We start from the raw sequence: 26,853 nt of genomic DNA, 5'->3' as shown, positions 1-26,853 counted from the left end.
AATATCTCACTGTAAGCGCAGACTAAAATGATCAACTTTATCTTCAGAGGATTGAAGTGGTATTTTAGGTTTAAATGTTCTCATTGAGCACTCATGATCATGTGAAATATATAAACACTGTTTAAGCAGCAAAAGCAACTAATAAAAGAAGAAATTGTATTTTGCCCAATGAAACTGAAGATATTTTGACACTTAAGCATATTCACCCTTAAATTATCATTACAAAAATGCAAAATACTTCATTATCATTAATGTAAAGTTTAAAAAGTATTTGTCTATTCTGATTGTATTTGTTGTATGTTATAATTATTTTTTAAATATCTTTTACAAATATGTAATTAGTTTATTTTAATAATTTAATATTTTATTTTGATATTTTTATCATTTGGTAATTTAATAGTCTTATTTTAATTTACTACAGTAAAAATATATTATTTGATTAGTAAGAATATAATGACAATCCCTGTGGGAAATTTTTTTTTAAGGGAAATGTTAAATGTGAATTTAGGTTAACTTTTATTTAAAAAGTCAAAATGCAAACAAATTATAATGATTCTGAAAACAGACTTTATTTTATTCAAAGAATCAGCTCTAATTGTATTGTCTTTAGTTTGCAGTAAAATCAAAAAATTTTTGTAAAATATTTTTGTTGTAAAATTTATATATTATGGTAGTATTTGTTGTACTTTTATGATAATTAAATTTGTTAAAATAATTTTTAATATACAATTTGTTTGTTTTAATCATTTTGATAATTTAATATTCCTATATTAATTTAATACTGTAAATTTAATTTCATTAGTGAGAATCTAATAAGATACCATGTGAATAATGTGGTATCTTTAAAAAAAAAACTCAAAAAAAAAAATTGAGGCAAATTTGGATTCATTTTTAAGGAAAACAAAGCTCAAAGTGCAAAAAATTATAATGAATTTATGCATTTCGAATTTTATTCTCTTGATTTTGGAGTGAAATGTTTTCACGAGGTTCACCCTAGTATGAACTCATCACAGGAGAAACATGTGTCCTCAGTAAAAGACACTTGTTATGATTCTGCCAAGGACTTTTATGTGTGTGTGTATGTCTGAGTGTACAGTATGTCCCATGTATCTCAGCATGTCCAGCTATCTGTTTGCCAGAGGAATTGTGCTCCTGCCAATCAGTCCCTCGCTTTCATAAGGTGGGCCGTCCCCTGCTCCGACAGCCATGCACATCGCACCGTGTCCCTCCCTTCAGCTCCAGAGGGGTTCTAAGATGCCGCCTGACCGTTGAGACACTCCCGGCGCAAACACTGCGCAGGCTTCCACCAATCCCCGCTGTGGCACCGACAGATGGTGCAGTCGTCCACCTTCACTTCAATGCCAGCTGGGATGATTGTCGTTCCAGCGAAGCAATTTGGACCTGTCACATGGGAAAAAGGGGAGATTTTAAGGAAGCAGGAATGACTCACGGGAGTTCTGAAGGCGAAACAGACGTGTGGATGTTTTTCACAGCCATGCACCGATGGGCTTGTTTTTGTAACACTAAAGCTCTTTTGCTCCTCTCTTTTCCTTTCTCTTTAATTCTCCCCCTCACACACCCATCCTCTCACTGGGATGCTTTGCATTCTAATGCGCCACAGGCTGCAGGGGCTGCTGAACAATCATGCTGGCACTATGCGTGATCTGAGCACGCTCCACTCATTCTCTTCTAATGTGGCCTTCAAGCATTGTAGTCCATGAGCTATGCATAAAAATAATTGTTTAAAAAATACATTGAAGTTATTACATGGTACACTGATTAATCAACCAATTAATCACTTCTATCCATCACTCATATGTGCGGTTATAATTAAGGTCCTCTCTTTCATTCAAAGCATGTTAAGGCCAAGTTGTAGTCAGAAACCATTAAAAAATGTTGGGCCTAGTAAGATTTAATTTTTTTAAGAAATAGATACATATATTCAGCAAAATTGCTTTTCCTTTCAACTTTTAATTCATCAAAGAATCCAGAAATACATGTATCACAGTTTCCACAAAAAAATAAGCAGCACAACAGTTTTCAACATTGATAATTTGTGTTTCTAAAGCACCGAATCAGGACATTAGAATGATTTGTGACCCTGGACCACAAAACCAGTCATAAGGGTCAGTTTTTTAAAATAGAGATTTATGCATCATCTGAAAGCAATTGTATTGCAAGCAAAAAAAAATCTAAATATTGAGAAAATGTGTCTTTGGCTATTGCTGCAAATATACCCCAGCGACCTAAGGCTGGTTTTGTGGTCCAGGGTCACATTTGTGCGATAATGGCTGCTAAAATTTCAGTTTTGCCATCACAGGAATACATTACATATTAAAATATATAAAAATAGAATAAAATATATTTTACAGTTTAGTAATATTTAACAATTTCTGTTTGTACTGTATGTTTCAATCAAATAAATGCAGCCTCTGTAAGCATTAGAGACTTAAAAAAAATAAAACAAAATCTTACAGACCCCAAATTTCTGTTAGTCTGAATTTGCAGAAACACGACTGTATTACATGATGTTAAAAACAGAAATGATTGCTTAAGTCCAACTAAAATCAAACTTTATTTTGCATGTAAACACTTACTGTTCACTGAGAAATACCTGCAAAAGTAAATGAAAGCTTTTAATTGGCATAATTATTACAATGGACTTGTACTAATTGGCTTGGCTGTTGCATCTTATGGTTTCTTTAGTCTTTCAAGTCATCATGTAAATGCAATTCAGTTTTAAAAAATATGCATTTGAACCATCCATCATGGTTTCTGTTCCATGGACTTGTTTATCAAGCTAAAACTGCACCTTTTGCTGATTTAGTTTGGTCTGGTCTGGTGAGATGGTCAAATTTACAGTTTAGCAGTCATTAAACAATATTCAATCACATAATGCTGTGACTAAATCGAGTATTCCAAATAACTTTGCAATGAGATTTTATATAGATATGCAGATTTTCATTCAGTCAACAGCACTGTTAAAAAAAGTCAATGTGATCAAACACAGTGCTGTTCAATTCCAAGGGTCTACTATGATCATTTACAAGAACATTTTAATTTTTATGCAATTCCTCACTTCCTTCCCCCAATGAGCAGATATTAGTGGCCTGCTGTGGATTAAACCCGAAGCGGTTGGTATAATTGCTTTGCAAATATCTGTGTTCATGTCCATATTTACCTATGTAAATTAGCAATGATCATTTCTAAATGATAGCAAATCAAAGTGAAATAGGTTGACTCTATGTGTAGAATTAATTCCTGTGATGAGTTTACGCAGGAATACCTTTTTTAACCATAAAATTAAAAGTTGAGCACAGCCACCATTGTCTGAACATTTCTGAAGATTATTTTATTTGTGCCTTGCAAGGAATTGACATGAAGGCATCATTATTTATTTATTTTACAGATTAGAATTATATATTTATAAAAGAACAAGGTTACATTTTATTTTACATGCCCTTGTTACAGTATAAATAGGCCTATACATTTAATAATATTATGAAGTAATATTAATAAAATTATGTAGGGTGAATTTAGGTAAATTGGGAAACTTGCCATTAAGATGACTAGGAAAAAATTGTCCCGATTAACCCTACTTACTATTGGATTCGAGCTTGGTTTAGGTTGCATATTATCATGCATAATTTGTTATTACTACAGTAAGTACACATAACATAGACGCTAAAATAAAGTGTTAACAAAACACTTAAGTTACATATTTGTAAAATACATCCTTGCATTTCTTAAAGGCTGGACTTAAAGACTGTTTCTACTAAATTGCACAATGCAATTTCTAATATTTATTTATCTGTGAGTGGTGCATTTCTTTGGCTTTATAGCCTACAGTCTGTGTTACAGCACTTGACCTCTGGTGACTTCATGGGGGACTGAAACTGCAATCAGTGGTTACTATAAAACAAAATCTATAACAAGAGTCAAGGTATGTGTAGAGCATCATCAATCAATGTAGTTTAGTCTAGTCCAGTTTAAATATTATTATTAACTTGTGACTGTATGTTCAGGCTACAACGGTTGTCTCATTTTAGTGATAAGATGTTTTCATAGATGCATATCTTATGAACAAATTAGATATCAGCATAAATCTTGAACCTAGAACCTTGTGGGCATACAGAGTTCTTTAGAGATAATTGTACTAGTGTGATAAGATTATTGTGGATTTACTCTGTTAAAAGGGGTTTAACAGAATACCTTCAGTGTAAAACGTAGGCGTATGATTATCACAGTACAGACATTTATTTATTTATTTTTACATCAAGACTTTTTGTAGGTGGGATCAGACTGGAGATTCAGGCTAGGAGTGTGTTTAACAAGACACAAGATACTCGGTGTTTATCCACTTGCTTCGCTGATCTCTCAGTCGCAAATTATCATGAATTATTAACAGTGTCTTAAGGGTTGACTCTGAGCTGTGTTGTGGTTCTGATGATATGTTAAGTATTATATAATGTTTTTAATAGTATTATATAATGTTTTATAATTGCCCACATCAGTAATCTTATTTGACTTTTATCAAACTTAATAAGAGCTGATTGTACAAGATTACATATTTCATTAGCATTGCAAGTTTTTTTTATTCACATATACAGTGCTTTGCAGAAAACTAGTAACCCTGCTAACAGGGAACATTCTCGGAATGCTCTAGCAAGGTTTTCCAAAGTTATGAACAAATGTTCTTCCAGTAATCTTCATAGCGCCTTTGTTTAAAGTTATTTGAATAATAATATCCTCAAAATGTCCTCATGGAATGATTCCCAAACCCAAAACATTTTGTTTTTGTTTCAGAACGTTCAGAGTACTTGATATAATTAGATGTTCCCTGCTTGTTCACATAACCAGAAAATAAATAAATAAAAATACACGTTTTTAAACATATAAAAAAACGGATGTTTTGAACATTCAAAAAACATTAAGAAATAATGTTTTCATAACTTTGGGAACATTAGCAAAACGGTTGTGGCAAGGCAAGGACCTATTTGTCAGAATAGATCTTCTATAGTGACCTTATTCATATACATTTGCTATTATAGTTTGTGTGATGGCTTCGTAAAATAATATAAAATATGGCACCAGCCACTGATCAATCAGGTCTTATTAGAAAAGATTAGTATAATGACTGGGATCTTGGTCATCAATAATGATCTGCAAGAGCCCATATTTCCATCTTTTGGAAATTTGTTGTTTAAGCCCCTCACACTGTATAGACATTTTAAGCTCAATTTGAATGAAGCACTACTCCAAAACATCTTTTCTGTGGAGCTTGGAGGATCTTAAAGTGCCACTGTTAAGCATTTCTTTGTAAACAGCAATTTCGTCTACATATATTATGCCAGACAGATTGTTTTTTCTTTTTGCAAACGTAGTAGCACTATGATTATTTGATGATGAGATCTGAATAAGTTAACCATCAGCTCTGAAGAAGTGTATTCACCATACCTGGCCCATTAAAAATCAGCATTTACAGAAGTAACATTTCAGCATGTGTAAGGCCATTCTTGATGACAAGCAGTCCTTGAAAAGTACTTCTGGTTTGATGTGGCAGTATTTCCTGAAATAAAGTCCTCACTCTATGTCAGTAAAAGTCAGTGGTGCCGTACATTTCAAAAAGAGTTCAAGCTTCATGACCTCTCTTTTACTGTGGGGGAAAACAACTAGATTGCCTTTTAACCACATCACAGACATGTTAATAGACTTGCAATAGGGCGGCAGGGTTAGCAGTGCACAAATTGCTTTACTGCCTACAATATTCTACATGCTCCTAAGAGACATGAAGGAGTCTTACAAGCACTCAAATATTTGATTTCCATCGGTAAAAATTATGAGCCGTTGGCAAAAGTGCAAAAGCAACCGTTTCAAGGGGGGTGAAACAGAGATGCGTGACCACTAGCCTAGCCAAGAGCGGTTATTCATCATCCTATAGAAAAGAGCGTCGCTAGTGCAAGGACACCTTGGCCAGGTGGACAGGTACCAAACAGATAACGGATAAGATCGTGCTCAATGTCATTTCTTAATGACCCAGACATCTGTTTTAAGGCTACTGGTTTATTAAGAAGATCAAGTCCTTGATTACAACATCATTGCACATTGTAAGCGATAAGGTTTTAGATGTGTTTTTTATTAGTTCATGATTGCCAGTTAAAGGATTAGAATGAGAAAGCAATATTATGGAAAGAGGACTCGTTTCTTTTTAGCCAGAAGCAACAGTTTGAAGTTTAACATGCCTTCATGAATTAGATTATTTAGAACATGCATATTTTCTCTTCACAAGAGTTTAATTGATGGACTGGAGTTGTGTGGCTTACTTGTGGATTATGTAATGTTTTTATCAGCTGTTTGGGCTTTAATTCTGATGGCACCCATTCACTGTAGAGGAACCAATGTAATGCTAAATTTCTGTTCTCATGAAGAAACAAACTCATCTACATCTTGGATGGCCTGCAGGTAAATCTTAACCAAATTTTGATTTGTGGGTTAACTATTCATTATACATCCTTTTTTAGACTCTTATTCTGAAATCATGAATTTTTTAAATTTTCAGTTTTCATTTGGCCTTTATTTAAAATGTTTAGTAATTATGTTTGTGCTTTTGCCATAATTTTTTCATTTATCTTTATTTTTTATATCAGTTTTAGATTTAGTACATTTAAAAAAAAAAATCATATTGTATTATTCAGACACATTGTGATTGAGATTTGAGTAATATGATAAACGTTTGAAATCTTGTGTTTCTTCAATCTTAGATGTCAAGGATAAAAGAACAGAAAGCATAAAATTACATTGAAACTGCAGCTCTAATGTGCGGCAAAAACGGCAAAAACCACCAAGTGATTACTTCTGTCTCTAAACAACGTTTCTTAAAGTGCATATTGCAGGTTAAATTTTTTTTTCAAATGAATATATAGCCTTGTATGAAAATACCATATGAACCGTTTTACGGATTTTAAAATGTTTTACAAGACGTGAGGGCACAAATTTAGATGAGATGTGTATAAGTTGTTGTAAAGCACCGCAGCTAGCTTGTAAGCATTTGCAATATCGTTATATATTTAAAACCATGTAAAAACGTTACTGTATGTGAAGGCATAACTGGTAAGTTAACCTCATTTTGCTAATATTACCATCAAGTCTAGTGACAGCTTAGTGACATTGTTTGCACAGCTAATTGGTATTTTTTTGTCATGTTGTGTGTTTTTAAGGCTTTGGGAGATGGGAGTGTGAAGATCTGAAGCAGAGGAGGCCAGCTGTTATGAACCACCTCTACTGGACCACAGCTTCCACTCCTAATGGAGAAGCAGATGTGATGGAGGCCAAGTGGAAAAGCATGGTCAGCAGTGAATATGATCTAAACTTGTGTTTGCTTCTCCCAGCATATGCCGTCTGAGGAATACTGCAGGTCACCACAGGCTCCACGAGAACACAGCACTGTCATGTCATGTCCACTACACCTGCTCCTCTTTCCAGATCCCTCCAGTCAGAGGATCAACATGATGAGGCTGTTGGTGAATATCTAGCACAGCCTTCACGATTTAACACACTTTATCAACACATTAGTGTGATACCCAGACTGAAAGATTGTTAAATGTTTTTAAATGGGTCAGATGGTATTTCTTTTGGTAGTATATGTTTGGTACATCTACATATATATATATATATATATATATATATATATATATATTAACAGTTGAAATGTTGTGTTTTGAGTTGGGTATTAACAGTGCTATGAAAAATTTATTTATGATTTAGTACTGTATAAATAAAACTGAATTGAATTAACCATAAATGCAGATCTGCTTGATTGTGATTTATTTTTTATTGATTGTCAACAAAATGGGGCCATTCAAAACCTTTATAAAGTCCTCCTTCCTCCTTCCTCTGATCTTCTAATGGCTGACACAACACATGCAGGTAAGGGCTGCCCAGAACACCATAGGCCCAGGCATCAAAAAGTGTTACTTGTAGGTAGTCATGGCCTAAATAGAGTTAACTTGTATAATAATAATTTCATATAAGCTATCTGTAGCACATATGGGTTCAGACAGCAAGCCTCAAAGCCTGGGTGTAGAGTCAGACACTGCACATCAAGTGTGGGGGTCACATTCTCCACTAAGACCCAGTATGTAACGTATCTAACTCCCTGCAGCACTGACTTTCCTCAGCTGTGACCATGGCCTCGCATTTACCACACAAGCACCTATGAATCAAAAACTTGTTTCTCTCTCTCTCTCTCTGAAGTGATAAGAAACCACTATCACGTAACGTTAGTGTCGGATATTAACGAGCCTGATCAACGCTTATTAGTTTCTATTACTGGTAAGTATCAATACTCAGATGACCAATACTAGCATAGCTATCGTTTCAGATGCAGAAGTAAAATTCTCTCACAAAAACGACTCCAGAAGCCTTAATAGTGTATTTTAAAGTACATTTTATAGAAAATCTAGTTCCTACTGTATTTTTCTATACATCGACTCACTGGAGTCTTTAACCTGCAATTTGCAGTTGGCCTTGGTTGTACCTGGCCTTGATTCACTTAAGCTGCAATTGTCAAATATTTTCTCTTTCACATAGCAAAGCAGTCCAGTTAAACCCTTGAGTCATTTTATAGTAACTAATGGTGGCAAAGGTGTGAACACAAAGTGAACCTGGAGCACTTTTGCTTTTACAATGCACATCAGAAGAGAACCAAACAATGGGCTTAAAGTGAACAAATCTCAGAGCACTTCCTGAGATGTATTCAAAATGGAGATTTATTAATTGCAAACAATGCATGGAAAAATGCGGTGCATACAAACTATATATTTACAGCATGTTTAAGATCATAGTCGTCATCATAGGTGAAGTTACTCTGTTGCAGTGGAGGCCCACATCATTGCCCTCAGATTAGCCTGCAACCTACAAGCATGCAATTACTATGGTAACCACTGAAGCTACTGAGAGATGGTTGCCCACGATTGGCTCACCCACATAGAAACATGGCCAGTTGTCTTTCCAGCAGTGCACAAACTGAGCTTAGTACTGCTGGTCAAAGTTCTTGTTAACATGGGTTTTAAAAGGCTGCATCATGTGCCAATGTTTAGAGGCATTAGCATCAGTAGGAAGCCAGCACATCACTTTTTCTTGAGGCTATTTTTGAGGTTCAAATTCACTTCAGCAAAAAAGTACTGCATTCCTGCGAGGTTCATTAAGAGAGGCTTCAATACAAAGTGATACTTCCCAGGCTTCTTTCGTTTTGACTTGACATACGAGAGTGAGATGTGAGCTATATGTTTATGGAAGTCGAGAATTGTGCTATAAAAAACGATGCAGTCATGTCCAACTTTTGATTGACTGAGACTTGGCATTCCCAGTGTCATTGTTGATCCTCTGCCAGCTCTGTCAATGCTGGGATAAGTGTCTCTTGACATTTACCGTCTAAGTCCATGTGGAACAATCTGAGAGAGATTACATGACAGACTGTTTACAACAGCTCTTGACCAACGCTATTAGAATTGATTGAACTGAGATAAAGTCTCTCAAACTAATTATTTTGCCTTTCTTCTTCCTACAATTGCAACCGAATAGAGCCAAGCAAGTTCTTAGAGAATATATTCTGTTTATGATATCATTTCAAACCAAAGCTTGATTAAAATTAACAGGAATAGAAAATTATCTCATGAATTTTAAGGATAGTCGTTAACATTATGGTGCAACTACTCTGAAAAGCTTTACTTTCAAGTGCTCATATCGATTTTGTTATTGCTGTTATGATTAAATGTGTCTAAGGCTCACTTATAACAATTAGTAAAGTTTTTGTGAGCCTTAAAATTAAACAGGCTGTTCCGTCATCCAGAATTGAATTGAAAATGCTTTTTAATTTTTTTATTGTATTATATTGAGATAGCAAACAGGTAAATCTGAAAAAAAGAAGTCTCTTATGCTTACTAAGGATGCATTTATTTGATCAAGAAAAATAGCAATGTTATTAAATATTTTTACAATTTAATAAACCTGTTTTCCTTGTTTATAATTTTTAAAAATGTAATTTATACATGTGATGAGCTGAGTTTTCAACAACCATTATTAGTGTCACATGATCCTTCAGAAATCATTGTAATATGCTGATTTGGTGCTTATTTTTGTCCAATTTTATGCGTCCCTGCTGAATAATAGTATAAATTTCTTTATTTTCTTTTTCTTTTTTTAACTTTTAATTAATATTTTGGACCATAGTGCAAAAATGCTTTTTTTCAACAATTTACTAAATTCCTCTTCCTGTTATTCCATAACAACTATCTGTTGGATGTGGCCAATTAAATTATAATTCCAGCTCATGAGTTGAAAAAAGAGCCAAATCTTCATTTCTGAATTTTGCCTGATGTAAACTCCATCTTTGCATGAGAAACACATTACGTAAATGCAGTACTGGAAGAGAAGGTTTGAGGTCTGAAAAAATATTTTATTACATATGTAATACATTGAACACTTAAAGTATCTAGTAAAATGTGATTCTTCCTGATATGACCCCTTTAAAGATCTTGGAAGCAGCCTTGGTTATTTCCTCCAGGGGACGGGCTCCACCGCAGCCTCCCTAAAATGCCAGCACCACAAGCTCGTCACCGTGCCCTGTCTGCCTGGATTAGTTCTCTTCCAGGCTGTAGGCGAGGTTTGTGTATCCGTGTGTGCGTATCGCTGGCTGTCTTTCTGCGCTAGTAAAGCAGAAAGTCACAGCCGGTCTCTATTTAGCAACTATACCTTACACCACACTTCTGATTGTAATGTGTATCCTGGAGAATGTAGGTCAGTTTGTGCCAGAAGGGAAAAAGGAGGGAATTTCATAGATTTTAAAGTTGCACTTAGAAGATTAGATATGATTTTTCTTTACAAATCTATTTTCAAACATGTCTCCTGAGGCGCTCCGAATAGCGGCAAGATTTCTTTAAAACTGAAGACAGAAACTCGGCTGCAATTTGCGAACTTGATTCAGTTTTATCTTGTTAAAATCTATTATGTCAAAAAAAAGGTTAGCTGTCTGATACTCTCATATAATTTATACCTTTAAAGCTTTCTTATGTAAAAGCGGCTGTTCTTTCAAAACCAACACTTAATTAAATCTAATATTTTCTATTATTCAGTATCAGCGTAGAAAAATAATATTAACATTTTCATCTTCACAAGTTCACAAATTTTGGTATTTCGGTACTTCCAGGTATTATTATTATTATAGTTTATTGATTTAGCTGTCATGTAATGGATTTTTCTTTTCCAGAAATTGCTAGTTAATATTATTGCATTGAATTTTTTTTTTGGTATTCTGCACCCTATTACATTTGTAGCATTCCCACAGCCTGCAATGCTCAGATTTGGAGTGAATACTGCCAAAATGATCCACAAATAATGCTTTTTTTCACTTGAAAACTGAGATGCACAAGCTCAGATCAATGAGGCCAATGAGTTCCAAAAATAATACAAAACCTGTTCTAATTGAAAGAAAAGTTGACAAAATGATTGAATCCAAGATTTGGTGATAATATAGCATAATGAGAGATTTAGAAGTAATTTTTAAAAGGCTGGTCGTTTTTGACGGGGCACACCAAATTAAGTACAGGATTTTCAGCACAAGACAAGGGTTAAATCTATGTCCTCTGCAGGCTGCTTGGCCTATAAGCATTGTGCTGATCAACATATTATTTATCCCACTGATTCACTGAGCTTTAAAGTCACTTTGTGTTTGTTGCTCTGTATCGGACTGACTCAGGGATATCTTTTGCCCTTGGCCATCCAGTGAGCCATTGGAATCCAATAATTGTAATTTTGGAATCGGGCCTTGCTGACTAGTGCTTCAAGACACAGGAGATAGAGGAGTCCCCATTGGCCAATTAATCCTTCTTAGCATGGTCTTAATCAATGGGACACTGTTTATCTGAACCAAATTTCCCCTGTAATTGAGCAGAGGATTGGTAATCAGAGCTCGCTAGCTGGTGATACCGAAATCTAATAGAAAGTTTGAGTGGGTTTTAAACAACCTGTGCATGGAGCTGTCTGTTTATACCACACTATCACATCCACCTCGCTGCTATTTTTTGAACACTGATACATGCCAGTCAGCGGAACAGTACGCTTTCCTTTGGGATTGCGGAGAGAGACCTCTAAGGAATTCTCTAAAGTACACCTTGCAGGTATTTTCGTCTTCTCCATAAACCTATAATAGGACATAGACCGTTCTTACCGTTTTTACAGATGGGGCAGCACTGTTCTGGCTCGTACACTGGGTTGACACACTCTGGTACTGCACAGTCAGCGACCACACAATGCACCTCGTTATTTGGCTCGCAGCGACACCATTCACAGGGCGAAGGCTGGGGAGACAGAGAAGTATGATATGGTGAGAGACTGTTACAGGTAAGACATCACAGTTAAAGTCAACATGAAATCAAACTGACTCTATTTTTATATATAAATGCATTCTATTCCAAATAGTATGAAAGTGCTTGCTCCTTGTCACAAATCTTTCTCCCTTTTTAATCCACTCCTCCAACCTGCTGGCTACTTTGTATACTACATTTCAAAAGTTTGGGATTGTAAGAATTTTTAATGCTTTTGAAAGTCTCTTATGCCAAATTTACACTGCAAAGGTGGCACAGAAGTGCTTCTGAAGTGGCATTAGGTGCTTTTCAAAGACTATTTAATGTTGCTCAGAGGTAGCATTAATTTGAATTGAATTAATTAGAATTAATTTACACAACAATTGCACCTTTGTAAAGTATTTTGATATTAGGGACTGAGGTGGGTGAGAGCAGGCATAATTTAGTCTGGCTTTTATGCAACATTATGTCTTTACACAGAATTTTGAGCAGGCACAGCGTAGCCTAAACTTGGCCGTGTAATGACACCTTAATTGCCCTCTTATGGTTATTTATTTTATCAAAATACTGAAAAACTAATATTGTGAAATATTATTGCAATTTAAATTAAAAAAAAAAATGTATTGCTGCAAAGGTGAATTTTAAGCGGCCATTACTCCAGTCTTCGGTGTCTAATAATTCTTCAGATTCAGCCTTCAAGAGATCTTTCAGTGTTGAAAACAGTAGTTTGTATTTATTTACTGTCACTCTTGATCAATTTAATGCATGCTTGCTTAATAAAAGTATTAATTTCTTTAAAAAAACCGGTGAACAACAACAGATGTAAATTGAGACCATCCCATTCAGTGCATACTTGTCGGTGGAGATTGCCCAGATTAATATGTGATTAGTCCTACATTGGATGTCTGTCATAAAATACACTACTCTACCTGCTGAATATTACATGGACCACAAAAGGCCATAAAATATTAAGTTTTAAACCCACATAGCCCACTGTGCCTTGTAAAAATATTTAGAACCTTAACCAGTTCTCTCTTTAATTGCAAATCCTACACTGAAATGTGGTTTTCTGTGATAATTTCCAAAACTCTACATGTATTACATTAGCATTCCACAGATTTTAATATTCTGCATGCATGTTTTGCAGCAGTGCCAGCTTTAAGAATATTGGAGTAAGTATGTACCAGCTTCCCACACAGTTCAGGTATGTTTTTAGTCTATTCATTTTGGCTGTTGAGGCAAGTCAAACAATGCTACTTCACAGTTGGTATGATAATGTTTGATGGTGGGCAGTGTTACATTTGCCTTTTCCAAATAGTATTGAATTTTGGCTGAAGTCTTACCACAAAATCATGTGTGCTAGCATTTATATGAGTAAAAGGAATAGTTAATGGATTTGTTTCTTACAAACTTCATAAGACATCAATTGATGGACTGGAGTCTTGTGGATTATTGTGTTTTTTATCAGCTGTTTGGACTTTCACTCTGATGGCACCCATTCACTGTAGAGGATTCACCGTTGAGCACGTAACGCAAGGGTAAATTTGATGAAGAAATGATGAAGAAACAATTTTTTTATACATCCATAAGCTCCACTTTTTTTGTTGTTGTTGCTAAATGGACATTTGTTCCGTATTTGTGCCACAATGTACACCAGTGTTGTGCAGATTTGGTTGACTAATGCACCTTTACTCTGTCCTCAGCTCCTGAACTCTGCAGCCTCTTCAAAGTGATCGATATGCTCTCTCGCTTCTCTCACAGGTCTCCTTTATGTTCGCAAAGACAGTTTTGAGGTACGGCCTTTTCAAGGAAGTGTCTGGGTGGTTTGATGTATCTTCCAAATCCTGAAAATTGAACCAGCAATGTCCACTGGGACATTCAAAGTCTGCACACTTTTATTCTAAATTATGCACTTATTTGAACTTCCACAGTAGTATTTTTGAAATATTCTCTAGTCTTTATTTTCACAGAGTCCTTTAGAATAATGGTTCCTTAACTGTGGGGTTCCTCTCCAGAGAGTGTGGAAGTTATTTTAATGATTCACAGGTAGAGGACAATTGTGAGGCAACTTTGTCATCATTATGGCAATTGTTTCCTATCTATGTAAATTCAGAAATTATGCAGCATGGGGATTGAAAACTTATGCAAACAGCATATATATATTTTTGCATAACATAAAACACAATAACAAATTTGAAAATTCTGTAGTTAAAAATAAACATTACTGATATATAGGACTCTATGCTTAGGCCACTGTCCGATTATCTGATACATATTGCACACAGAACTAAAAAGCACTTTTTCGATCTGACTTTAAGCTCTTATATGATTGGCTGACTTTATACAACCTCTGGGAGTTGGGAGGAACATGTTTTTTCATCAGTCTGCCTGGAAACCAAAGACTTTGTTTACAAAGTACCAGGATGATTCAGCAAGCACTTGTGAGCAGGAACTAATCACCGTATCTGCAAGTATTTGTCAGGTTAGTGCCATAACATTTGTTTTTCTTTTAAAATAAATTGTTTAATTTCTGGCAACAATCAAATGATTATCTTAACTAAATATGAGCAGACCTGTATATTTTGCTTTGTTTATTATGTCTGTGAAATAATTTGCATTTATTTTCTTCGGAATGGCAAATTCTGATGAAAAATATTTTGCACATTTTCTGCTATTTTTATTTATTTTTTATTTTTTTGGTGCAGCTGTTCACTGAGACTGTTGCACCACTATGATTTAGTAAATTAATGTTTAATTGTCATATAACACTTCCTCTACATGACACATAAAACAAACTAAATAGAATAACTATATTCCAGTATATCCCAGAATGAACTCAACAAAGACTACCATTCAAAAGTTTGGGGTCAGTGAGATTTATTTAGAATTTAAAATTTTTATTCATAAAGGTTGAATTAAACTGGTAAAAAGTGACGTTTACTAGATTTTTACTGACTATAGTTTTGCTTCTACTGTTTACTTTTAATGTAAAACAAATTCTATTTCAAAGAAATACTGTTGTTTTGAACTTTCTATTAATCAAAGAATCATGGAAAAAATTACTGTTTCCACAAAAAAAAAAAAAAAATTAAGCAGCACAATGGTTTTCAAAACAATAAGAAATGTTTCTTGAACACCAAATCAACTTATTAGTATGATTTCTGAAGGATCATATGACTCTGAAGACTGGAGTTATGGCTGTGGAAATTTCACCTTTCTCATCACAGAAATAAATAACATTTTACAACATATTACTGTAGAAAAGTGTTATTTAACATATTAATAATTCACAGTATATTAGTGTATTTTTGATTGAATCAATTCAGCATTGGTGGGAATAAGAGACCTCTTTCAAGAACATTTTACAAATTATAATATAATTATTATTATATTTATAATATAATATTTAATACTAAATTATCATTTTCAAATCTTCAACCTTGTATTTGAATAAATTGTGATGCATTATTGTAGTACTCTAATGTTTCATTCATGAATTTGATGTATTCACAGAGGTGACACTGACTCATGTCTATGGCAGCATGGATCACAGCTGAAGGTCTCAAGGACAGACAGAGATCGAGATCGGGACCCCTGTCCTGGCAGCGGTCATGCCCTTTAGTCTCTACACACTGTGTAAGTGACATGGACACTAATAATCCTCTGTTCTCCATTGATAACAGCATCCAGTCCAGTGGGACAGGAGCTTGTGAACTTGCCCATACAAATCATTTGTAATTGTGCCAGACTCTTCGTAGAGCCAACACAAGGCAAAAAAGAAAAAAAAAAGGATACAATGGGCAGTGGGTATAAGCGTCTGGTTTTCATAGCGTATACTGTAGAGAATGCTAAGATTAACATTCTCTCTAAAAAACGAACTATGAACTTGAACTTTTACTTTGATAAGGGCACTTGAGTAATGTCTTAAATGGGTTTTATGATTCAAAGTGTACATGCAGTACTTCTGAAAAACCATCCTTACAAAGTATTCATTACATTCATTCAGTACAGGATAAGAGGGTCATGAAATGTTCTGCTGAAAAGACTCTTTGTGTAGCTAGGACTGGATCACTCTTATTGTAGAGGCTTTACTCTTCCCAGAATTATCTGCTTACAGTATTATATATTATTCAGCAACATGGCTCCAACAAAACATAAGCAAATCAACTGAAAGGAAAAGCCAGAGTCATTTCATGAAAGGAGTACTATTTCCCTGCTGCAAAATACAACTTAACAAGAATAAGGATGATTGCTGGTCTTAGCCAGGCCAAGCTGGTCTTCAGCTGGTTTACCTGCTACACATAGGTTTCTTAAGCTTATAAACTGACATGCCTAAAATCTCTCAAAAACCAGCAAACCAGACCAGGATCAGACTGGTTTAAGCTGTTTTTTTTAAATGCACTAAAAATGTCAAGCTTAAATATATTAATTCTAAATTAATTATTACATTCATGTATATGCATTTTTTTGCATGACACAGTAGCTATTGTATATAATACATGCAATCTCATTGAACTAAAATTGACTGATTTGTCTAACACAGGGTATAACTGCTTCCCAAAAGAGTTTCGATAATTTTAGTACTTTTTTCATACCTTGCTACACTTGTGGTATTCCCATGTTAATTTCCAGTATTCTTCAAAAAAATAGCTTATACATTTTTTGTTATGCTATATTATTGCTAAATATTGGATTCTATCTTATTATCAACTTGTTTTTTTTCAGTTAGTTTTTTCACAAGTTTTGTATTTATTTTTGGAACTGATTGACGTTAGGCCTCGTTGAGATTTTAAAGTGTGTGTATACTATTGTTATTGTTATTGTTATTATTATTATTTTTTTTTTCTGTTCATAGAATGGCTCCATTTGTTCTAAAATGGATTACTGACTCATAGTTCTTAGCACTAATTATTCTAAATGTTTTAGCATGCTTGTACTGCTTCCAAGGCAACTGGTGATTCGTTTTGATGTGTGACCAATAGTGGTTTCATTTACTTTGTCTTGTCTCTTATTAACATGCAAACCAAAGCAAGCATATCCTGCATGTGGTGATAATAATGATAACAGTGCTACATGCATCTATCTAATTTATACTCTCTCTCTCTGTGTGTGTGTGTGTGTGTTTATAAATATATAAATGTTCTATAGACAGTATAAGCAGTAGGAGAAAGTTAACTTATAGGAAAAAGACATACGAAAAGTCGTACTTCTCATGTAATCTTAAAGCAGTCACTATGGGTGTAGAGAGAGAGTTGAATAATGTATTTGGCATTCTGCAGGTAGTGATCTCAGTCTGAACATTTATTGAAAGGCAGATGACTGTATGAGCACAATATTCTGTAACTGCACAGGATGCAGTTAAATGTAAAAGGATGTCTGTGACATTTTCAGTCTGTTGTCCGATTACATTGATTACTTCATGGCTTATGTGATTAAAAAGATTTCATTTCTGAGGAAACGCCTCTAGTATTAGGACGAGTTAGCTAATTTTACACCTGACCAGTTACATTTAGATTCGTCGACGCTGTATGAGTCAGTTTAACACTGATTTTATCTCGTCACGCTGCAGAGAATGAGGAAGCATACTCTTTTCTACTTCAGTGGACAATGACTTCTTCAGCCTGGGCCTGCATTGTTTCGAAATGAACAAAGATTCAAGAGCTTTTCAGCAGCTATTACTCCAATCTTCAGCATCACATGATCCTTCAGAAATCATTCTAAAATTCTGATTTGGTCCTCCAGAAACAGTTGAAAACATCATGCTGCTTAATATTTTGTGGTGCATTTTGTGATTCCCAAACTTTTGAATGATAGTTTAAGAATGATGGTTAAATGAAGTGTAAGAATGATGGTTAAATGTCTAAAGGTGTCTAAAAGGTGTCTAAAATGTCTATGTTCATATATATTTCATGGAACAAAATATTATAAATTTTAATAGTTGTTTATGCAGCTTATTTCCATGTAACAAGACATTTACAGTGACCATGAGAGTCAAGTTTAAGACTGGACAAAAAATGATTGATAAAGGCACCATATGATGCATACCTAGTGGCTAATATTTATTAATTGATAACACAAATCACAGTAATCTATCATATGACTTATAACTCATAAGTCATAAGAACAAGTCACTTTAATCATTTTGTTATGGTGTTTTGGAGTTGGAGTTTGACAGACATGGTCACTTCTATTTTGTTCAACAGAAATTCCCACAGACAAAATAACACCTGGGAAACATTCCAAACTATGGGTTTGGAACGCCATGAGGGTGAGTAAATAATGACAGAATTTCCTCCATGGGGCCTCGCTACAGAATTGTGTGGGCATGCTGGCTCTAAAGTGGTAAAAAGATGTTAAAAGCGATTATATTCACTAATGGTGCTACTGATGGCTCATATGCACTGAGCTTGAGTCATCAGATCCTCATGAGTTTAAGCACATATGCTGAGCTGCATCGTTCTGACAGCATTCTGGGAAATGTAGTTCCAGACATGGGGGTGACTAAAAGGTTCTTGCGAAATGCCTTCAGAAAATGTTAAAGATCACGGTGAATACAAGAGCGAGAGGATGGTGGGAAACTGAAGATACTGAAGTGACCACTAATTTCATCTTGAAGCAATTGGAATATGAGATTAAACTTGCTGAAACCATTTCATAGTTCCAGTTTCTGCCGGCCTACTTGTTAGCTTTTAATCAGTGTTTTATATTAAAACCATGCTGTTCCTCAGGCAGTTGGATCGGAAAATTAATTTAAGCAATTCATCTCAGGTGCTTTTTATAGCTATTTCCTCTCACAGGTGTCAGAGTTTGCGAGTACAGTCACTAATTACTGCTCACTGTAGCATATGCAGATGAGAGGGCAACTTCTTTTGTCTGTATGTGCATGTGAGAGAGAAAAAGACAGATACCTTATAGTTGAAACATTTCTAAGCATACACTATAGAAGCCACAGAACAAATAAATAAAAAGGGTAATTACGACTTTGTATCTCACAATGACTTTTTCTTGAAATTCTGAATTCATATCTCACAATTCATACCTTGTTTCTTGCAATTCTGAGAACAAAAAGTGACAATTGTGAGACATAATGAATTGCAAGATGTAAACTCAGAATTCTGAGAAAAAAAGGTCAGAATTGCGAGATATAAACTCAGAATTCTTACTTTTTCTTGCAATTGCAGGTTTACATCTCACAATTGTAGTGATACTCACAAAAGTAGAGTGTATTTCTCGCCAATTCTGACCTTTTCTCGCTTTTGCATGTTTATATTTCACTGTTCAGACTTTTCTTCTCAGAATTGCGAAGAAAAAGTCTAAATTGTGAGATGAAAGTTGCAATTACCTTTTTCATTTTTCTATCTTTTGGTGAAAACAAGCATTCATACTATACCGATTACTCTACATATCTGTTTTAATAAAGTTGCAGTCTCTAGACAGTGATAGACATCGCATTGTTTTTGATGGAATTTAAATGAACATTTCCTCGTTTAATATTTAGCATGAAAAATGCACCGCCGCCTGTTCTGAGATGCCAGCAGACTGTTCTTTTGTTTAAGCACTGAGCAATATTTGTGACAAGACTATTCAAAACCTTGAGGAACCGAGAGTGTTATCTGATTCATTTTACAAAACAATGCTTTTTCGGAATACTTGAGGATTCAGCAAGAAAAATCCAATGAAGGTGCCCAGATATGAGACCTTATGAAACTATATGACTAATTTTATTTAGCGTATTCCATTATCTATAAGCCATTCCCTCAAATCTTCATTTTCTCACCCTCTCTCACAGGTATTCCCCTCTCTGGTGATCCCAGGCGCACAGATGGGATCGTTCAAAGCTCACATCCTGGCCCTAGTCTTTCTGCCTGGGATCTGAACTCACCCTATAGCTCCGGCCTCTTGCTTGCAGCTGAGCAGTGGCTGGGGGTGCGGCGGTGGAGTGGCTCCCTTCCACGGCTGCTGGGGAACCCTGTAGGTGAAACACCTACTGAGGGTAAGTTTCAGAGCTCTTAGGGAATATAACACAACAGCAGAAAAGGAACCACTACCCCCCCAGAACCCCATTCCCACTGCCCCCTAAAATCACCAAAATTGACCACTTAATCATGCGTTTCATATGTTGTTACACTCCTAGAGTCATATATGTTGTTCTTGGCACCAAAATGTATTTGGACACTTATAATTTCTTTACATTAGTAACAAACTATCAAACCAAGTAGTATCTGTTAAAAAGAATTATGTATATACATGTGTATACGTAAAATGTGTGTGTGTGTATATATATATATATATATATATAGTGATTATTTTCTAACTAATAAAATGGTCCCAGGTCTTCTTGGGGTCAGTAAGATCTTGTTGTTGTTGTGTATTTTTTTATCTTGTAAGATTCTCTTATGTTCACAAGACTGCATTCATTTGATCAAAAATACAGTAAAAATGGTAATATTGTGAAATATTATTACAATTTAAAGTAACAGTTTTTATTTTAATATATTTTAAATGGTCATTTAATCATGTGATTGAAAAGCTAACAGCAATTACTCCATTCTTAATGATCCTTCAGTAATCTTTCTAATTTGGTGCTCAAGAAACATTTATTATTATCATCAATGTTGAAAACGGTTGAAAACTGCTTAATACTTTTGTGTAAACCGTGATTTTCAGGATTCTTTGATGAATAGAAAGGTCTAAAGAACATGCATTTATTTGAAATAGAAGTCTTTTGTAATATCAAATGTCTTTACTGTCACTTTTGATTAATATAATGCATCCTTAGTAGCTTACTGACCCCACATTTTTGAACCGTAGTGTATGTAAACACTTGTGCTTGCTTAATTGTGCCTGCATTTTTATTTTTTTAATGATCTAATCCAGTGACACACATTTAAGTGATGCATAAATGTCCAAATACTTTTTGTAACCACTGTGCTTATAGTTTTATATTATAGAAAATATTATATTTATTAAATTATTAAAATATTTCACAAATTCCTTTATGATCTAAAAGAGCTGGTTTGGCAGAGAAAAGGTGCAGGTCCAGAGCAGTGAAGTAATTGGCCGTTATAGTTTATTCTCTCAAGGTTTCGATTGACAGGATTATAAGAACATGCTCTTCCTGAACTTTCACTGGAACATTGTAAAAATCAAGTATTGGAAGAGCTATTGCCATGCTTTAGAAGTGATGATTAACTCTGTTGTGTTGGTATAAATCCTATAGCTCTTTCAATCACCCTCAGCCTGGAAATCATGACATTTAAGAAGCCACATAACTGTCTGGGTCAAGCTGGGTTACACACGGATCAGCGCGCATCACTTTGATAATGCACTTCAAGTCTTTCACTTGGAAATCCGTCACTCAGCTGTCATTTGCAGCAATTAGTAACAACAAAAAGCTCCGCTGACTGATTGGTCTGCCTCATTCTACTGTGAAAAGCCTTCTCCGTATGTAAGATTCATATCTCAGTGGGGCTCCTCCCACTCCTGCCGAGCCAAGTAAATACAGTCCTCGCCAAAGACCGGCTGAGGAAATGCCAATGTAGCCCACACCAAAGGTTACCCTGTCGGCTTCTCTTAATTGGATCAGCTATCAAGCGCTGTGATGCCCTTTGATTCCCATTCACAGCTGGACCTCAGAAGTTGCTTTTTTAATTCAAAGAGATCTCACTGGACACTATTGAGCGATGATGCCTCGTTTGCTTAATGCGCATGTTAATTTCAGAGCGGAAAACTGATCAAAAAGTGATTTCTGCTAGTTATGAATTGCTTGGCTTTGTTTATGGGTTTTCAATCAGGGACTCTTTTGACGGGAGGTAATCAATAGAGCCAGATAAACCGGTTTAGAGGTAATAAAAGATCGCAAGTTGTCCTTCCACTCAAGGTTGGATAGAACATGTGGTATTGATGGACCTGATCTTTTTATCAACAGACTTACATGGGCAAATATGTCTAGCTGAAACATGCACTTGCATCAAAACAGGGCTAATCGGGATGGATCCTAACAAAGATGGATCTGATTTAAAAGTCTATGAGACTGTAATTAAAAAGAAACTGCTTGACTTTGGCATTCTTTCCCCATGCAAATTATGTAATTTAACCTTATTGCTAGCCACAAAAAGCTTCCTTAGATGTTGGTGCCTAAATGAAGTTCTCTAACCTTGCCAGCTTTTGTAGATTCTAATTTGATTGGCACTAGTTGGACTACTAACAAGTATTAAATACTCAGTCTTTGTTTATTTAGAGATGTGACCAACGTATGTTAAACTGAATACAGCTTGACACCTCAAAGAAAGCACTGTGTATTGCAATAAAATGCTGATTTTGTCAAAAAGCAGCTATGAAGCTGGCCAGCCCCATGTTGATCCAACAGAACTGGTGAGTGATAATATATCAGATGGTGCCGGATGGGAAATTCATCACCCAGTGTGAGACTGAATTACATAGACTTTCCACTGTAATTCTGATATTGAACATTGTTCGGGTTTTGATCTACTGGTAATATAGTCTAAGATAATAATCTTTGCAATACATTTAATATCAGGAGACAGGTTGCCTAAAAAGGCCTGGATTTACATTATCTCAAGATTACACTCAATGAATCAGATTTAAGCATGATATGAATGCTAACAATAACTTGTTCTCTAGAGAGAGAAGATTCAAAATACATGCACTGAAAAGCCATGAAAAAGATCCAAAGCATCACTGCTAAGATTAAATACATAATTACCAATGTGGCCAGTGAAGTATAAAATATCAGAAACATCAAAGAACATTTCTTATGGTCTGTTCTTCCTCCTTAATATATTGTTTGTCTTAAAATATACTTTTGAAAATAGGATTTTGCCCAGTGTCATTAATCTCTACAACTAAATATTGCATTTTTAATACAAACTTGTATTCAGTTAATAAATAAACATTAAATTCACAATGTATTCATATGATTTTAAACAATAATATTTATATTAATAATTAAATTACTGTGACAAAATCAGAAAATGCTGAAGGGTACACAATTCGAGTTCTTAAGAGAGATGAAATCGATAAATGGTGCTAAGAAGTGCAGGAAACAATCTAAAAGGTGGACTTGGGAGGTGGAGTTCAAAGACTAATTTTGTGTGTGATGATTTATTGCTTTGCCCTTTGTTGATACCTAAAACTTATATTAGAGTTTGCACTTGCTGAAACAGCCCACGTTAACCCTGGAAATGAGCTTTTTGGGTGAAAATGTTGTTTTACTGTTTTATCTTATCAGTTGCTTTCCTGGTGTTGCAGGTTTCAATTCTCTGACATGGATACGTCTGAGAGTCTTTCTGTTATGTGAGTATTAAATATGTACAACCTGTTATTTGCAACCCTGCCAGTGGAAATAGACCAAAGTAAACAAGGGTCTTGCTGATGTTAGTTATGTTTTATACATTATACACTACATATTATTAGATAAATATCTAGTACTTACAACTGCTTAATAGACTACTTCTGTTAAATATGTACCCTGCTGATATGAGGCATAACACCAAAGAGCTTACAACATGTTAGGCCTGATAAAACGGTCATGAAATACCAAATGCATGATTTATTTTTCAGTTCTACATCTTATGAATCTCAAGTTGGCTGAATGGTTCATCATGCAGCACAACATTCATGTATCTATCTATGGCTGGTGGGTCTTTTTAAGAATGCTTCAATGCTTTGTTGTATGATTGATGGGTTTGCTTTCTTCTTCCGATCAATATAAATAACATGAATTTAAAATCAAGAGAAAATGCACACTAGTTTTAAATGGATTGCTTTGTCAAGTGGATTGTTTCTGTGGCACAGCTCTAATCAAATTACCGTTGATAGTGATGGATAGGGCTTATCATGATGAGCCTCTAAGAGTAAGCATAAAACTATCCTCAATATCCTATACTGCACTCATGCATGGACCCACCCACGCAAACGCATATATTTAAGGACATAGTGTTGCAATAGTGTATATGTGGTCTTGAAAGTCTGTCTCACTTGATTTTGCATATGATGCCAGAATTTAAAATATATTTTCATGCATGCTGTCTTCAGGCAGATTTGTGAAACTTGTAGGCTTGATTATTAAATTCAAACAGTGTAAAGTACAATCCACCCACAATTTGAGAATAATGGAAGGCATACTTTCTTTAGACATTGTATATCCATGTGACTCTCCACTGTAGCCTACATGGCTGAGGTTTCAGCTGGAGTGCAAGACACACCTAATAATTAACCACAGGTGTGTGGGATACACAATGCAATACTAAATTCGTAAAATAGCCCTATATTCTTGCATAGAATAATTAGTTTGTTAATTGGGAGGCAGCGTGATCCTACCTTGAACTCCTCCAGGATTTTATAAGTCTTCCCTCTGTATTCACAGAAGTTTTTGACCTCCTTGCATTCGGGGCAACAGCCGTTGTGTTCCACCTTGGTGCACTTGGGGTGTATTTTAGGGCACTCGGGTTGGTCACAGACAGGTCCGTCCTCCGTGCACACGCACGGGCAGTTCGAGTGGCCCGGGAAGAAGCGTTCCCCGAGCTTGTACACGAAGCCACTGTCATCCACGCAGCCTTTCCCTCGGTAGTCATCGAAAATGATGTCATTGTTGGCAGTTCTCTCGGTCTCATCCGCGGCGGGATAGTCCTCAGGGCCGACAGAGGCCGGCGAGACAGCGGCGTTCAGGGCGAGCAGCACGACGCAAATCGCCGAGAGAAAAGGGCCCATCCTTCGCCGCGGCAGTCTGACGCATTCAAGGAGAGTGTCTCGGGTCCCTTAAGTTGTAAGTCTCCATGCTGCAAATATGACACTGAAAGAAATGTAAATAACCCGTAGCTTGATAACTGGACATGCATTTTCGTTATGTTAACCGCTAAAAAGATCTTAACACTATAAGTTAATGATCAAAGTACAGTTTGCTGAAAAACGTGACCATGTATAGGGATGAATGGGGAGTGTTGTAACAATGTGTTTCTTTTCCTTTATTTGTTTGCTACAAAGTAGAGCAGTTTAGAAATATATGATAAACCGTATAAATAAGTGTCAAGTACATAGAGTGCCATTACCTACCTTTGTACTTATGTGAGTTATATGTTGTGTATGAATATGTCGTGGTAGTCAATTTAATTTTTATTGCAAATGTTAAACATGGGAATTATTTTTAATTAAATACTAACATTTCTCAAAGATCACTGTATATCCTTCTCCCATCCCTCCCCATCTGGGCAGTCGCGATATAAACATGTAGATAGCAAAATAGACGTTATATATCTGTGAGATGGTTCAAGGTTACATCAATTTGTAAACCTGACATTTTCCTTTCTTAATTTTTTGCCTTGCATAAAACCTCTACTGCCTTCTCGTGAGGATGGTGATCATGTATGTTAGTGATTTCATTCTTGCAGCTCATTTCTAATTGGTTAAACTGATGGTGTTGCAACTCACCCAATGTTACAGCACTCCCCAGTCTCACATTCTGGTTAATCTCTGGTAAAGATCTGCCATTTGTTCCCACACAGAATGCACTGAAGATACCCATAGATTGATGAAGAGTCAGCTCGTAAAAACGAGGTGTGTTTTCCTCCTACAGTATGTATTAGCTCTGGTATTAGTAAGCTCTGGATCAGGAGGGGGTGAAGATATTACTTCAAAAGAAAAGCGTGTGTACGAGAAAACAATCCCCGAAGAACAAAGTAGGTAAGTCAACACAAACAAAAACCCAGATAACCACAGGCATCATAGACAGTGCTCAACAAAGTTAGCCAGGATATCTATTTCCCAGGGACAACAGGTAGCTCCCCAGCTTCTAATCCCTCATAGCACTGCAGATAGGTGTGCATTGACCATGTCCGTGCATTTCTACGCTCTGAATTTCATCTAATCCAAGAGCCCTGAAGAAACGACACGCTTTCTGTGTCATTAACGAGTGCGTAATGGGCTTCAGTCCAAATGCCTCTTCACTCGTGAAAGCACGACAAATTAACCATAAAACGGCACGGTAGTGTGAGATTCTGCACTTAGAAAAGCAGAGGCAGCTGCTAGAGGAAAGCACTTCAAAGAAAGAGTTTCTTTTTTACACTGAAAGATAGCCTAGTATTGACAATACGTCTAGTCTATAATAAAATGACTGCCTCTGGCATGCTGAATGCATCTGCCTGCCTGCCTACAAATGCATTTTAGTAATTATTATTATGGTAAAATAATTGCTATTGCACTGAAGTATTGCAATGAGCACGAATACATTTTAACCAAGTGGCTGGACTCGACTTACCGCGTTGAAATGTCTGGTTCCACTTTGTTGGAATCGTAATCAAGCGAGCAAGTGCACCTTCGTGATGATAAGACCACAAAAATCATTCCAATTCGAGTTGGTGCAAAAATTGCTTACTCCAACAGAACAGATAATCCGAATGTCTATAATATTTACAAATGAAAGCTGATCATGCCCACTTCAGAAATGACATATCCAGAGACGCAATTATCCTTC

The 26,853-nt window shown here is 35.6% G+C and overlaps 1 protein-coding gene across 1 annotated transcript; it reads right to left on the bottom strand.

Annotated features, from left to right (window-relative positions):
* Window positions 1-387: 387 nt before the first annotated feature.
* LOC306875959 (von Willebrand factor C domain-containing protein 2-like) lies at window positions 388-25,100 on the bottom strand. Its single transcript, XM_079426792.1, has 4 exons — window positions 24,705-25,100; window positions 20,245-20,331; window positions 12,227-12,356; window positions 388-1,401 (listed from the first exon to the last, which is right to left on the bottom strand). The coding sequence occupies exons 1-4, from the start codon at window positions 25,092-25,094 to the stop codon at window positions 1,250-1,252; spliced, it is 759 nt and encodes a 252-aa protein (XP_079282918.1). The 5' UTR covers window positions 25,095-25,100; the 3' UTR covers window positions 388-1,249.
* Window positions 25,101-26,853: the final 1,753 nt, after the last annotated feature.

Source organism: Barbus barbus, assembly GCF_936440315.1.
Source record: "Barbus barbus genome assembly, chromosome: 10".
Classification (NCBI taxonomy): domain Eukaryota; kingdom Metazoa; phylum Chordata; class Actinopteri; order Cypriniformes; family Cyprinidae; genus Barbus; species Barbus barbus.
This window is presented reverse-complemented; position numbering and strand designations above follow the sequence as displayed.

What these genes read in the sequence shown, in the direction of transcription:
- LOC306875959 (XM_079426792.1), bottom strand. Translation starts at nt 25,094, where the DNA reads ATGGGCCCTTTTCTCTCGGCGATTTGCGTCGTGCTGCTCGCCCTGAAC. An exon ending in CAAGAGGCCGGAGCTATAGG is followed by an intron (nt 12,357 to 20,244) that starts GTGAGTTCAGAT and finishes CTGTCTCCCCAG; the next exon opens with CCTTCGCCCTGTGAATGGTG. An exon ending in CTGCCCCATCTGTAAAAACG is followed by an intron (nt 1,402 to 12,226) that starts GTAAGAACGGTC and finishes CCCATGTGACAG; the next exon opens with GTCCAAATTGCTTCGCTGGA.